At 44.5% G+C, this 15707-nt stretch overlaps 1 protein-coding gene across 1 annotated transcript in view; it reads right to left on the bottom strand.

Annotated features, from left to right (window-relative positions):
• Window positions 1-3343: 3343 nt before the first annotated feature.
• The window catches only part of gucy1a2 (guanylate cyclase 1, soluble, alpha 2), a 257007-nt gene continuing 244643 nt past the window's right edge, over window positions 3344-15707 (bottom strand). Inside the window, exon 8 of the mRNA XM_041198479.1 lies at window positions 3344-4035. Coding sequence (XP_041054413.1) covers window positions 3828-4035 — 208 coding nt within the window. The 3' untranslated portion in view covers window positions 3344-3827. The remainder of the gene's footprint in view (window positions 4036-15707) is intronic.

Below are 15707 nucleotides of genomic sequence, written 5' to 3'. Positions count from 1 at the left end.
TAAATTGGAGTAAATTGGAGACAGTTTTCCTGAGAGCCAGGAGTCCCACCAATCCTCCCACCACCTTCCCTCACCTCCACCCCCCCACCCCCTCCCGACTATCATGCTCGGTCCAGTGAGGGGCTCCATCAAACTCTGCCCATTTTTCCTTCTGGGGGAAGAATCCAGAACAAAGACGCATAACCTTATGCATTAACTTATGTTATTTAAGAGGGAAATAATGAAACACTTCTTCAGAAGTCTGGGATTTTATTCCCTCAAATGGCTGTCGACGTTGGGTCAATTGCAATTTTCAAGACTGATAGGTTTCTATTGGGTAAGAGTATTGAAGGATATGGAGCAAAGATAAGTCAGTATAACTGAAATGTAGATCAAATGTTTCACTGGTCTACTCATGTTCTTATGATCTACACTGTAACTTACTCAATAGATAGTGTGCTTAAAAGCAATGTCAGCATTTGACAAGAAAGCCTTCAGCAACCACCCATATCCAATAGTACCATGTAGATGTTGGTAAGGATATTTTAAACATATTAAATATCTGGCAGAATTTGATAGCTGAAGAAATACAAATGGCTGTTCAAAAAATAACAGATAGGACACTCTGGGTTGGGAAACAGAAATATTTTGAAGTTCCATGTCAATCAATTATATTCTATATTCTTATAATTCATAAAATTACAAATGCTATTGACATGTGTACAAGTCACTGATTAATACATTTTTGTCTCTTAAATATACAAAACAAAGGATTTAATTGTTTCTATATATTTTAAAGTACAATAAAACAATCTGAATAATTAAGACCCAGGGCTCCAGTCTTTTGGGTGCACACTTAGATTTGTGCTTGTTTGAACTCGCTATCAAGCCCAAGTTCATCAAAAGTCTGATTATTGCTCCCACATCCGGGGAAGCTTTTCTAACACTTCTCTCATTCTCTTGAACAAGATGCATAGGAAAAATATTTTCTATTTAATAACCAATTCCTTTGTCATCTGCAACATCTAACTTTCCCTCCACAACAACCATTTTTGTTTCTACTGTTATATTAACACTGCTGTAATCCTTCAATCTGTAATTCTTTCCTTTTTTACCCTCCAAGTACGCCACATTATATTTACTTTCTATTGCTGTAACCTCACCGTGTCACAATTAATAAATACCACATGGTCTCTGACTCAAACTCATTCTTCTGCACACAGTTCCAAAGCTGTGAAACTTCTTACCTCCCTCAGTCTTTCCTTACTCCTACAATCTCCAGGATTTTAAACCACAAATTTGTCATCAATTAAACACTACTTCATTATTTATTTCTCCTGCTTCTTTTAAATTTGCAAATCTGCTGCATTATTGGCTTTTTCACTTCCTTTCTCAGTTTAAAGATAAAGTTCTTCCTCATTTCATATTCGAGCAGGTAGGAAAAAGTCCAGCAAAATCAGAGAGTAGTTGCAGCAAGTAATTGGAATGATTTCCACATGCAAAAATTATCATCCCTCAGAACAGCAAAATTCTTGTTCCTTGTGTAACCACATTGCTATTTTATTGGCACATCTATTGAAATTAAAATATATCCAAATTCATATTAATAACCATTGCTTTTATGTTAGCAGGCAACTTATCCAACACCCCGTCCAATTTCCCTCAGTTAAATATCTTAAAGACCAAAGCTATCATCTTCAGCTTCTACCACAAACTCTATTCCTTTGTCACCAGCTCTGCCGCACACCATAGCCACTGTCTCAGGCTGATTTAACGCCCTATCTTGAATCTTCCTCACCTATAAGATCATCTATACAACCCACAACTTTGATTAAACTTTAGTTAACCTTTGTAATAATTCATCTTTTGCTTGACATCACCTTTTTGATTGCACCTATATGAATGCAATTTGTCATTATTGTTGCTGAATTAATGGAAAGAGACACAGTTCCCAATTACTCTGAATCCAAACTGCTTCTCTCTTTGAAAATCCTAAAAAGAAATACAGTTCACTCCGTAGAGAGAGACACTGCCCTACCATAAGAATATTTTAGAGTATTATAGCTTTGAAAACAAAGGTCTGTATAGATTTGGGTTTTTTTGGCAAACCTTCCAAGATTGATTTTACCGACTATAACAGACTCCATCAGAAAGTGCAGGATATAGAAACATTGAAGTTTACAGGACCGAAGAGGCCATTCGGCTTATCATGTCCCTAATGCTCTTTTACCAGAGAAGCATTAATGCAGCAATGACAACAACAGCTAGTACTTGTATAGCATCTTTAACATTGTAAAATGTCCCAAGGTGCTTCACAGGAGACTTACCAGACAAATTTGACACTGAGCAATATGAGATATAGGGCAACATTTTCCCCCCCGCTGGGAGAGAGTTGGGGGGGGGGGGGGGGGGGGGGGGGGGGGGGGGGGGGGGGGGGGGGAGGTGGGGAGTGTGGGAGCAGCCGCGGGCGGGCGGGCTTCTGATTGCCGCCCCCAATTGGGGGCACACTGCCATTTTATGTGGGTGGGCCAATTGAGGCCCGCCCAGTCTGACAGCCGCCAGGAATTGCTATGCGCTCCCTGTGTGGGTGGGGAGGATTCCCTCAGCCGGGAATGCTCTTTCGTGGATGCACGCAGAGAGCGCACAGATTTCCCTGAGGCAAAGTGCTGTCTCAGGGAGATTGGCTCACATTTTAAACTTTAAATAAAGCTGAGAAAAAATTTTCCTGCCATGTCCCCTCATGTGACACTGTCACATGAGTTGGGACATGTCCATAACTTTTATTTTAAAATATTGTGGGATTTTTAAATCCTCATGAAACTTCATCCCTCCCATGGATGAGGTTTCATGCTTTTTCAGAAGCCTTCCAGGGCTCCTGGCCTGCCTGCCAACTTTAAGGTTGGAGGGGCAGGTCCATTAATGACTTCAACTACTTTGTTAATGGCCTTAAAAGGCCGTGACGGGTCAGCGGGTGCGCTCCCGAGTCGGCTGCATGGCCACCGAACTTAAAGTCTGAATGACACACCGTGACATCGGGATGCACACCCGACATCACCCCGCGTCGTTTCATGCGTCGGTGAGCGGACCCCACCCCTGCTCGCTGACCGGAAGAAACAACCCATAGGGCAAGTGGCCAAAAGCCTGGCTAAAGAGAGTAGGTTTTAAGGACCATTTTAAAAGTGGAACGAGAGAGGCAGAGAGATTTTAGGGAGATTAGGTGCTTCGGGCTGTGACAGCTGAAGGCACAGCTGGCAATGGTGGAGCAATTAAAATCAGGGATGCTCAAGTGGCCAGAATTGGAGGAGCACAGATATCTCAAAGGGTTGTTGAGCTGGAGCATATTACAGAGATAGGGAGGGGTGAGGTCATGGAGGGATTTGAAAACAAAGATGGGAATTTCAAAATCAAGGTATTGCCTAACCAGGAGCCAATGTAAGTCAGAAAGCACAGTCGTGATGTGTGCCCTATTAAAAGGTTAATAGAGAACACCATTGTATATTAGTTTTAACATCATGTTCTTTTTGCATTCCATGATGCTCAGCTAAAAATCTCATCTCAACATCACATCTGTGTATGTTTGCTATTAATAATTTCAATTGCTGAAAGCAGTTTTGTTGTACACAAATTATTTAAAGCAGAATATTACCAATTTTGTTTTTTTCCCACCTTAATAGAAATGGGGATATGCTTTCAATTAACATGGAACACATCCATCTCTTCTTTAAATTGAATTTTCCATATTCAGCTTTGAGGCAAGCGTTCAGCTATTTAGAAAGCCTGCATGTGATGTCGTCCTTCTTACCGTGTGCATGATGTGCTCCCAAACCCATCTCAAGAACATTTTAATCTCATAAACTGGTCTCCCGAAGGAACATAGTCCCAATATTGTATGATTTTTTCCTTGTGCAAGCAGGCATGCTTATCATCCTTGATGAACTCAGGGAAACATTGGCCTCCAGAAAATAACATATTCCATGAATTTCCTTTGGGAAGTTTTCTGGAAGGTCACTTCGGGAGCGTGGTATGAACTTAAAACTCTCATCTCCCTTTAATATCCTAAATTTAAAATGAAATAAAGGTTAAAAGAATCAAATGAAACAACACAAAGGCTCTGTACCCAGAACATAATATATTAGTCATTCATCAGGCTGTAGGCAGTAGAAAAACATTGAATAACCAACACTTAATACTGCTTGTAATTAGAAAGGTCAAATAACTTAAGTAAAAACAAGCTTTCTCTTTGTTCCGGTATTTGCTGGATTAAATTTCCTGGATTTAACAGTGCTCAGTTTGAATCAAAGATTTCCCCTAGCCATCACATAGACAAGAAAAGACACAGGGTGTTGAGTTCACTTTTGCTCTCAAATAATGTGGCAAGAGGACAATAAAAATACATAGACAGGGTAGTAGAATGGGCAGACAGGTAGCAGATGCAATTTAACATGTACAAGTGAGAAGTGATACCATTTTGGAGACAAAACAAAGAATTAAGTATGCAATTAATGGAATGATGCTGAAAATTGTGGATGAACAGAGAGACACACAAGTTCAAATAATAATTCCCTGAAAGGCTGCCTGCCGGTAGATAAAGCCATAAATATGGTCAGAGATAACTTGGGTCTTATGAATGGAGGCAGAGTACAAGAGGTAATGATAAATCTGCAAGAAGCAATGTTCAGGCCACAGTTAGAGTGCTGTGTCCAGTTTTGGAAGCCTCATTATAGAAAGGACAGTAAAGGGGAGGTGGGGACCGGGGACATTAAAGGGCCTATCAATTGAAATGTAACTTCCAAAATGAGGACAGAGCCACAGCTGAGACAGGTTAGCAGCTGCAGGGTGTCAGGGAAGTGAAGCGACAATGTCCATTCGTGCAACACTGATCCCTCAAAGCGGCAATGATTGTTCCCTTAGTTTTAACCTCTTGTTTGCAGCCTTCAAACTCACCAGAGTATAATGGAACTGCAGAACTATTGGGCAACTGGACAAGCTTGAGAACCCCCCATAGAAATGTGGCCAAGCACCACTCAAAGAGCTGAAGCCTCTGGACCCTATAAATTAATCTCTTGTAGACACTGAACATTAACTCTCATGGTCAGTCCACACAGCGCAGTCTTGAAGTGCAGGTAAAGAAGAGCCCAGCACCTGAGCTGAAAGCAGAACATTCAGTCTCCCAGCTAAGCTATTGGCAGTCAGTCATGTGGGTTGGGAACGGAGGTGGGTGTGTTTGTGGTGAATGTTCTTCCCCCCCCGCAATGGTCATTATTTCAGGAGCCAGTACTCTCCAGCATGCCTAAAGAGGCCTTGAGGCCACAGTCACATATGATTCCTTGTCCAGAAGTGGAACTTTGCTGATGCTTGCCTCCCTCTCATTGATACTGCAGTGAGGAGATCATCAGGAAGATGGAGCCTAGTGTTATCGCTACCTGCATTATTGCTTATAGGCAGGAGAGAAGAATGAGAAGAATACAAAGGAGACATGAGGCTCACCAAAGGGGTGAGCAGAACACTGAAGACCAAGACGCAGCCTCCAGATGCAGAGGATAATCCCCAGAGACCCATGCTAGTTCTAGGGTATATAGACGTCACATGTATTATCCCCAGATGAATGAAAACCAGTGTCGCTGACACTTCCACATGTCAAGGGATCTGGTGACTCACATTTTGTCACATTCTGCAAGATTTGGCACCCTGAGGCCTTGGAGGGCATCCATTACCAGTGGCTGTGAAAGTAACCACCACACTCAACTTCTACAGCATTGGCTCATTCCAGGGCTCCACTGGGGACCTTAGTGGGGTCTCCCAAGCATCCACCCACAATGCATCGGGAAGTTACAGATGCCATTTTTGTAAAGGCCCATAATTTTGTCAATGTTGACAGAGATCAGGCAAGCCAGGATGCAAGAGCACTGGGTTTTTCTGAGATTTCCAGATTCCCACAGGTGCAGGGTGCCCTCGACTGCACTCATGCGGCTATAAAAGCTCCCTGGCAACAAGAGAGAGAGGATGTTCCAGAGAGGTTAAGGACAGAACCTCTCTGGCTAGAGGTAAGATAAAGGTACAATAACATTGATTGGTGTAGTATGTAGACCACCAACTAGTGGAAGGGATGTAGAGAAACAAATCTACAAAGAAATTACAGAGAGGTACAAGAAATATAGAGTAATTACCATGGGGGCTTCAATTATCCAAATATAGACTGGGAGAGGAATAGTACAAAGGGACAAGAGGGGCAAAAGTTCCTGGAATATGTTCAAGATAATTTCCTGCAGCAATATGTTTCTGATCCGATGAGAGGGAAGGAACAGTTGGACCTGGTTCTGGGGAATGAGTTGGCCCAAGTGGATCAAATATCAGTGGGAGAGCATTTAGGGGTCAGTGACCATTGTATCGTAAGGTTTAGGTTGACCATGGAAAAGGGCAAAGAACAATCCAGAGCAGGGATAATTAATTAGGGGGAAAGCCAACTTCAATGGGATGAGAATGCATCTGAGTCGAGTGAGTTGGAATCAAATGTTGGCAGAAAAGAGAGTGGCTGAACAATGGGCCACCTTCAAAGAAAATGTTTTGCAGGTAATGTCAAGGTATATTCCCTTGAAGGGAAAAGTAGGATAGATAAATCCAGAGTGCTCTGGATGATAAGAGAGAGATAGATTTGAAGATGAAAAGGAAGAAGTGTGCATACGACAGATGTCAGGTAGAAAATATAATGGAGAATCAGGCTGAATACAGAAGGACCAGAGGGGAAGTGAAGAAACTAATAAGAAAAGCAAGGAGAGAGCATTGAAAGGGACTGGCAGCTAATATAAAAGGGAATCCCAAGATCTTCTATAAGCATATATATAATACAAGGGTGGTAAAAGAAAGAGGACTCGCACATGAGGCAGGAGAAATAACAGGTATTAAATGAGTACTTTGCATCTGCCTTTACAAAGGAAGAAATGCTATCCAGGATAAGGTGAGAGAGGAAGTAACTGGTACACTAGAGGAATTTACAATTGAGAAGGAGGAGGTTTTAGAAAGGCTATCTTTACTTAAAATTGATAAGGTATCAGGATCAGATGAAATGCATCCAAGGATACTGAGGGAAGTGGGAGTGGAAATTGCAGAGGCACTAGTGATAATCTTCCTGTCTTCTTTAGACACAGGGATGGTGCCAGAGGACTGGAGAATTGTGAATGTCACACCCGTGTTCAAAAATTGGTGTAAGGATAAAGCTGGCAACTACAGACTAGTTGGTTTGACTTCAGTGGTGGGGAAACTTCTGGAAACTATAGTTTGGGACAAAATCAATAATCAATTGGATAAGTGCAGGATAATAAAGGAAAACCAGCATGGATTCATTAAGGGAAAATTATGTTTAACTAACTTTCTGGAGTTTTTGAGGAGGTAACAGAAAAAGTTGAAAAGGGGGCAACACCGTTAATGTGGTGTATATGGATTTTCAAAAGGCATCTGATACAGTGCCACACAACAGACTTGCGAGCAAAATTCTAGCTCATGGCATAACAGGGAGAGTAGGCACTTGGATAAAAAAAATGGCTGAGTGGCAGGAAACAAAGAATATTGATTAATGGATGTTTTACAGATTGGAGGAAGGTTTGTAGTGGAGTTCCCCAGGGGTCAGTGTGGGGACTCTTGTTCTTCCTGATATATATTAATGACCTAGACCACAGGGTTCAGGGCATGATTTCAAAATTTGCAGATGATACAAAGATTTGAAAAGTTGTCAACAGTGATGAGGATAGTCTTGAACTTCAAAAGGACATAGACATGTTGGTGGATTGGGCAGACAAGTGGCAGACGAAGTTCAATGCAAAGAAAAGTGAGGTGATTCATTTTGGAAGGAAGACTATGGAGAGACAGTATGAAATAAAGGGAGAAACTCTAAAGGAGGTGCAGGAACATATATATTATTTTTTATTAGCATAAATCATTGATGTCAGGACATGTTGAGAGAGATAGCAGGGCATGTTGAGAACGCAGTTAATAAAGCACATAGTTTCTAAGGCTTTATTAATAGGGCACTGAGTATAAGAGTAAGGAGGTCACGTTGAACTTGTATAAGACACCAGTTAAGCCTCATCTGGAGTACTGCGTCCAGTTCTGAGCACAAAGGATGTGAAGGCATTGGAGGGAGTACAGAGTAGATTCACAAGAATGATTCCAGGGATGAAGGACTGTAGATATGAGGATAGTTTGAAGAGTTTGGGACTCTTTTCCTTGGAGAAAAGAAGGCTGAGAGGAGACTTGAAAGAGATATTCAAGATCCTGAGGAGTATGGATGGGGGAAATAGTCAGAAACTGTTCTCACACAAGGGAGCATCAAGAACTAAAGGGCACTGCTTCAAAATTATTGCCAAAAGAAGTAAAAGTGCTGTAAGGAAAGAAATTTTCACCCAGAGTGTGCTTGGAGTCTGGATCAAGCTTCCTGAGAGGGAGGCAGGTTTGATCGAGGTATTCAAAAAGAAATTGGATGGCTATCTGAAAAGAAAGGATGTGCAAAGTTTTGTTTATTCATTCACAGGATGTGGGCTTCACTGGCTAGACCAGCATTTATTGCCCATTCCTAATTGCCCTTGAGAAAGCGGTGGTAAGCTGCCTTCTTAAACAGCTGTAGTCCATGTGGTGTAGGTACACCCACTGTGCTGTTAGGGAGGGAGTTCCAGGATTTTGACCCAGCGACAGTGAAGGAATGGTAATATATTTCCAAGTCAGGATGGTGAGTGACTTGGAGGGGAACATCCAGGTGGCGGTGTTCCCATGTATCTGCTGCCCTTGTCCTTCTAGGTGATGGCAGTCCTGGGTTTGGAAGGTGCTGTCTAAGGACCCTTGATGAGTTTCTGCAGTGCACCTTGTAGATTGTGCACAGTGCTGCCACTGTGCATCGGCGGTGGAGGGAGAGAAGGTTACAGGGATAAGACAGGAGAATAGAGCTAGGTATAATGCACTTTCAGAGAGCGAGTGCAGATTCAATGAGTCGAATGGCATCTTTCTGCACTGTAAATATTTTGTGATTCTGTGTAGCAGTGCAGTACATCAACCGCAAAGGCTACCACTTGCTCAATGTGCAGCTAGTGTGCGACCATAATAATCATATCATGCAGGTTGCGCCAGATACCCAGGAAGCATCCATGATTCATACATCCTGAATAGGTCTCAGATCTCTGACATCTTCAGGCAGCTCTGAGAGAAGGTATTACTAAGCTCATGCCATAACATAGACATTTGTGGAGCACACCATAGGATACTAAAAATGCAGTTCCAATGCCTGGACAGATCTGGTACACTCCCCAGAGGATGTCACGCATCATCATGGCTTACTGCGCACTACACAACCTGGTTCTGCAAAGAAGGGAGGCAGAGGATGAGATGAAGGAGTTGCACATCTCCTCCGATGAGGAGGACCTCGAAGGGGATGATGATGATGAGGTCTTGGAAGCCAAAAATGCAGATGAAGAGGCCATTGCACAGGCTAGATAAGGCAGGCATGCTTGTGAGGCTCTCATTGCAGCAGATTCCAGAAGGAGGATGATGAGATGCACTGAGGATCCTCCTGGACAACTCTCTTTCATCATGGGCCAGCATAACCACCAGCTTAGCTACTCTTCTAATCTCACTTTTGAACTTTCAGATGACAGTGCATCGTTGCACAGATGCTCACATGACCCTGATGCTGTGAAGGATGCGCTAGCCTCGAGGGCATGTGTCTGTGCCGAGGTGAAGTGCTACCTGGAGGATGGTGTCCTGGCATCAGACATCAGAAAGCATTGCCTCTCCACACACCCATCCAGTGTCCCAGCTGCAGCAGCACCTTGCAAGACACAGGCGCGCTAGGATGATCCTGAGTGGGCTAGTGCCTGTGTGCCTTCAATCTGGCAAGGCTCCTCAAGAAGATCCATCCGAAGCAAGGCTGCCATGCATGATGTGTTATATTGATGGTACACATAAATGTACATGTGCGACAAGGCAGCCAATGAGGTTCTGCTGCTGTGACTGCACATACAGATGACTCAGTCACCTGTGGGACACTCCCCAAAATGATAATGATATCTGGCAGTTTATGTGAGGGTCCCTGTGCTGCTTTGATCCTAACGTTGCACCTGAGCATGACAAGGCCAGACACTTGACTGCATGATATGAAATGCCTCATCTTACACACAACCAGTGTGCCCTCATGGTTAGCCCTGGCCCTAGCAAAGTCCAAGTTGACCAGACAACATGAAGCCCTCTAGGGCACAGGTACTTGCTTATGAGGAGCACTATTCTAGTTCACCACAAATTCACTCCTATCCCATTGCTCCCCTCCAGACTGTCTGAAGCAATGATGTGCGATTCTAGTGCATGCTTAAAAGCTATTTTGACCTCCAGAAATCACCATTTGGAAGTAGCATCAGTAACCTCCTGCAGTGTCAAGGCGATGGGACATGCAGTGCTGTCTACCAACGCAGAGGGAAAAAACTGTTCAGACCAGTACTCTTAATTCCTAGTTTTTGCTGGTGTCCTATTTTAAGGTATACAAGACCAGTTCTAACCAGTATTCTTATTTCCCAGTTTTTACTGGTTTTTCCTTCTGGCAACTTTGTGGCGACACCCTTCCCCCCGCAATAGTCACAACTACAGGGTGAGAGACACTTAAGGTTGGATGTCTCAGCACCTGCTCACAAATGTGCCATTGCTTCATCACTTTGAGGTGGCAAGGTACTCTCACTTTTTGCACAGATAAGCAGATTGACACTGGGAACTTTGGACACCTGTTTGGCTGAGGACAGCGCACATAAGCTCTAATTATAGGCTCACATGATCGAAAGCCTTCCAAGAGACAGCGGGCAGATAGAGTTGGATGTTACAGAAGCCATCTGCATGTGTGATCACATCTCCCCTTAAATACCACACCGTCACCTTTCAAGAACGCAGGCGAGATAGGGGCACAGCTTTGCCTCAATCATGCAGAGCCAAGAATGCACATGACGGCACCCTGTGACGCATGGGAACAAGGTTTGTTCTACAACCACACTTTACATGAATGTGCAGGCATTACTGATATGGAGAATGTTCGGAAATAGAGACAGTTAAAGTAAGTTATATTGGTATGTGTAGGTGTTAGGAATGAGTTTTAGCTTTAAAGTTTAAGTTTGATTTATATTTCTGTATGTGTGTGTTTAGAAAGGTCAACTTGAGCTTTAGTTTCACTTTAACAAGGTCCCTGCATTTCAAATGAGGTTTTTATGACTGTTGCAGCTAAGGTAAACAAACAAGAGTAGAAGTATTTGGCTGTTGCCTAGCAACAGGGGTCCAAAGAGACAGGTCCCTCCCACAGATACACAAAGAGAAAGAGAAACAGCAGTTTGATTTTAGGAAGCTGTTTGAGTTCAGTTGGTTTTGAAAGTAGCTGCCAGGAGAGACTGGAGCAAAGGAGACTGATAGCCAGTCAGAAGCTAAAGAAAAGGCCCCAAAATCCAAGGGAGTGGAACAGGAGGAAGTCCCAAGTTGACCTTCTCATCAAAGGAAGGACAGGAACCTGGAAAAGGTCCTGTTAGGTGAAGTGAGGGCCAGCGAAAGGCTCCAAACCTCAAGTTTAAAGTTTCAAGCTTAAATGTGCTGCAGTGGTGTACTGTTAATGGCTGATTCAGTAATAGCTAGTATGTGGAAGACGACTTGAATGCATGTGGTGACCTAGGGAAAAGGAACATCAAAAGGAGAGTTCGAAACACTGGAGGTGAACCCTTGCAGAAGACGTCTGAGAGAAGCGTTGGTTTGGGAGATGATTCCAAGACAAGTTGCTGGAAAGTGGAGATTGGAAATCTTCATGTGAAACACAGAGTTCAGTGAGACTGGCTGACCCTGGTGTGACAAGCGTTTGGTAGAAGTTGAGGAGAGATCCATAGCATCTGGTTGAGGTGGCATCTGTCACTTGGTTTCAGAGTGTGGTGTGTCTGAATACAGGGAGCCATAGGTTTACATGGAATGTGTAGTTACTGTGTACATTAAAGTATAAAATAGCTTTTGTAACTTGTATTATCCTTACAAATCTAAATATATCTGTATAGGTACAGTTGTGGGTGAAGGAGTATTATAATATAGTTAATCTTTTCTTGTTTAATAAATGTTTACTCTTTTGTTAAGAGTTCATCAGCTGACTTCTGTGATTCTGTTCAGTAGCCCCTCTCCACGTATCTAGGCAAACAAATAAAAGTTAGGTCTATCAAACTGGGTTCCGTTCCGGATTCAGGCATGTTCAGGGGTAATCTCAGCTGGGATCATAACAAGAATGATGTTGAAATGGGACACTCACTGTGGTCAGATGTAACACACTGCACAGAAGAGAGGCCCAGGACAGAGACAACTGCCGTAAGTATGTGCAGGAACCAAGGTGTCATATGTGATTGACAGTAACACAACTTATCATAAGAAGGAGGCATGGACTAGAGGAGATATGAAATGATTGCGAGTGTATTTACATTTGTGAACATTATATACAAGTGGTTCACACCCATGCCAACGCTGTGCAACCACATCTTTTTCACTTCCCTAACCCTACCGCTATGCCTTAGTGCTCCCCAACATCCACAGCAGAGGTGGAGGTAGGCAGTTGACTGCTAAGTCCGTTGTCATTGATGACGTTGGCAGGCATCCTCTAGAGGGTTGAGACCTGGAGGGCCCCGGCCTCCTTTGGGTGTCCTGCTGTGGGGCAGGTGCACCCTCCTCAGCCTGCGGAGCTGAAGCTGATGGGGTCACAGGAAGTGGGGATTTGGATAGGGCGACACTGGCGGATTCACCTGGGTGGATGGCCCCGGGGTATCATGCTGCTGGTCCTCCTCCCTATGGGTGCCCAAGGGCCCTGGCTGACTCTTTGAGAAAAAGTGGCAGTTGGTGTGAGCTTGAACTACGTGAGGGCAGATGATAAGGATGCCTGGTATGTGTGGGTGGTGAGTGGAGCCCTGGACAGGATTAGGACACAAACTCCAGAGGAGATGCAGCCCTCTCGCATTGACAATGCTGGATGCCACCAATGGCTACAGCAATGGAGTACAGCCCCATTCAGCAGTGCAAGACCAATGTCCTGGACCAAGGTCTCAGCGGCTGCTGCCAACCTGCCACTGTTGATCTTGGTGCATTGGCATGCCAATGCTATCACTTCAGGCTGAAGATGGATGGACTCCTCCATAGTGAGTTGTAATCTTAGGAGTGCAGCTGACATCCCTTCCTGATGTTTCCATGCTTGTCTTTGCAACTCCAGCAACTGATTAAGGATGGAGTCTGGAGCATCGTCATCGGACTTGGACTCAGCAGAATCGTAGCCTCCAGCAGTCCTCCAAGTGCCGGCGACCTCTGATGTCCCTGCCTCTGCCTGCTGGGGAGCAGAAGGTGTGCTGTGCTCACCAGATTGTGACCCCGAGGCTACTCTAGAACTAGGTCCCATCGAGGTGTGTGTGTCTGCGCTGGTGGAGGATGTGAGAGAGTGCTGTGACAGGTCCTCAAAGGTGCTGTCCTCAGGATCCTTATCTGAGGTGCTATCAGGGCTGCAGTTGAGGGCCTGGCTTGTGGATGCCCTGGGGAGCTTTCCAGAGGTGCCTGCGAAAGAAAGGAGAGACAATTAGTGCATGGCCAGTGACTCTGAAACAGGAGAAATCACTCACAGTGTGGTTGCCTGATGGACGTTATGGTGTAGGATCCTCACTTGGGTGTGCACCTTCGACCTCACCATCAGTGCAGCCACAGTCTACGTCCTTTCCGAAAGCTGTTTAGGTCTGTTCTCAAAGTCCATGAGAACCTTGATCTCAGGAATTCCAGCGCAGTTTTAGGACCTCTCCCTCTTATTGAGAGGTAGTTTGTCTTGCATGAAGACAGGTGAAGAGAGTGCAAGCAAGACATACGTGAGGGCAGATGACAAGGGTGTCTGGTATGTGTGGGTGGTGAGTGGAGCCCTGGACAGGATTAGGACACAAACTCCAGAGGAGATGCAGCCAGATAGGGGTGTGAGAGTGATGATGTCCTTTGGTGGAGAGTGAGATCCTTGTGAATGTGTGATGGGCTTGTGAGTGTGTGAATTGAGAGGGATGAGATGGTTGACTTACTGTGGCAGAATGGAGGAGATCATTCCTCCTCTTCCTGCACAGGGTGGCTGACCTCTTCTGCAGGGCATTTGCACTGACCACCGCTGTAACCACCTCCCAAGCCAGATTGGTCACCTTGGTGGAACTCCTTCAGACAGAGTGGGGATAGAGAACATGCACTCTAGTGAGGCGTCACTGAATTTGGGCGAGCATGCTTTCTGCCTTTGGAAGCCATTTCTTCTGTGGAGCTGTTCTAAGCTGCAGAGAGTGGGTGTTGTGGGTGATTGAGGAGTGGAAGAGGGTATCACATGGAGAACAGTCCTTTCAGAATGCTGAAAGGGGAAGGGAGGGGTAGATGTATTCAGTGGTGGCATCACCCTGGAGGTGGTAGAAAAGGTGGAGGATGATCTATTGAATGGGGAAGTTGATGGAGGTTGCTGAGGTTGGTGGATCCCTATCGCAGTCCTACGAGGGAGGGAAGGGGTGAGAGCTGAAGTGTGGGAAATAGGACAGACACAGTTGAGGCTACTATCAACCGGACTTGGGAGGAATCCGCGACTGAGGGAAAGGGAAGACGTGTGAGAAACAATGGTTTGAAAGGTTGCATCATCAGAACAGATATAACAGAGGGAGAGAAACTGGGAGAATGGAATAGAGTCCTTACAGGAACTAGGGCGTGAAGAAGTATAGTTGAGATAATTATAGGAGTCTTAGGCTTAAAGTGAATATTCATTGATAGCCTATCCTCAAAAGACAAGACAGAGAAGTCGAGGAAAGGAAAGGAAGAGTCGGAGATGGATTGTGAAAAGCGATAGAAGAGTGGAAATGGAAGCAAAGTTGATTAAATCTTTCAGCTCAGGGCGAAAGCAGGAAACACCAATACCGTCATCCATGCATTGAAAAAAGAGGTGAGGAAAGGGGCCTAAATAGGCAGTCATGAAGCATGCCGTTCTGAAGTCATCCTGAGGTGGACGGTAAAGTTAACATGGGAGGGTTGATTCCAGTGAGCAGGGCTTATAATTAGATGCAAATGTATTCAAATGATGTTCCCGACTTGTGGCGGCCGGAAACACTGCCTACCATTGATAGGCGGAGTGGACAATCACAAACTGGTTTCGTAGCTGTCAAAAATCGATTTTTGGCCTTCTTACCATATTGCTCCCCCCACCACCACCACCCGCCATGACACCTGACGCAATGGGGCCGGAAAATTCCAGCCATTGTGTATGTTGTTTATTTATGCCTATGTTAGATAGCGTGAGAAGGGTAAGAGAATAATGCATGTGCATGATACTTGGTACTAACTTGGGGGAGATCTGCAGCTTCAGATTCTCCCTACTTTGTCAGTACTGTTTTATTTAAAAATGTTCAGGATGTCCACTCCAAAGAAGCTTACAATTTCTGAGTCCTCTTCTGGTTCTGGCCCTTTGTATAATTGATCAACAAGGGAGTCAAGGATTATGGGAGAAAGCAGGAAAGTGGAGTTAAGGCCACAATCAGATCAGCAATGATCTTACTGAATAACAGAGCAGGGTCGATGGGCCAAATGGCATACTCCTGAGCGTATTATGGACAATCCTGTCATGCAAGCTGGACAGTAGTCTTTAGATGTGGTAAGCAGAAGAAGTACATACACAGTGACTGATGTGCTCGATCAGCAACTCAGCCCATTTA

The sequence above is a fragment of the Carcharodon carcharias genome, chromosome 11 (genome assembly GCF_017639515.1).
Source record: "Carcharodon carcharias isolate sCarCar2 chromosome 11, sCarCar2.pri, whole genome shotgun sequence".
NCBI classification, from domain to species: domain Eukaryota; kingdom Metazoa; phylum Chordata; class Chondrichthyes; order Lamniformes; family Lamnidae; genus Carcharodon; species Carcharodon carcharias.
The sequence above is the reverse complement of the archived record's forward strand: the minus strand, read 5'-3'. Positions and strand labels throughout refer to the sequence as shown.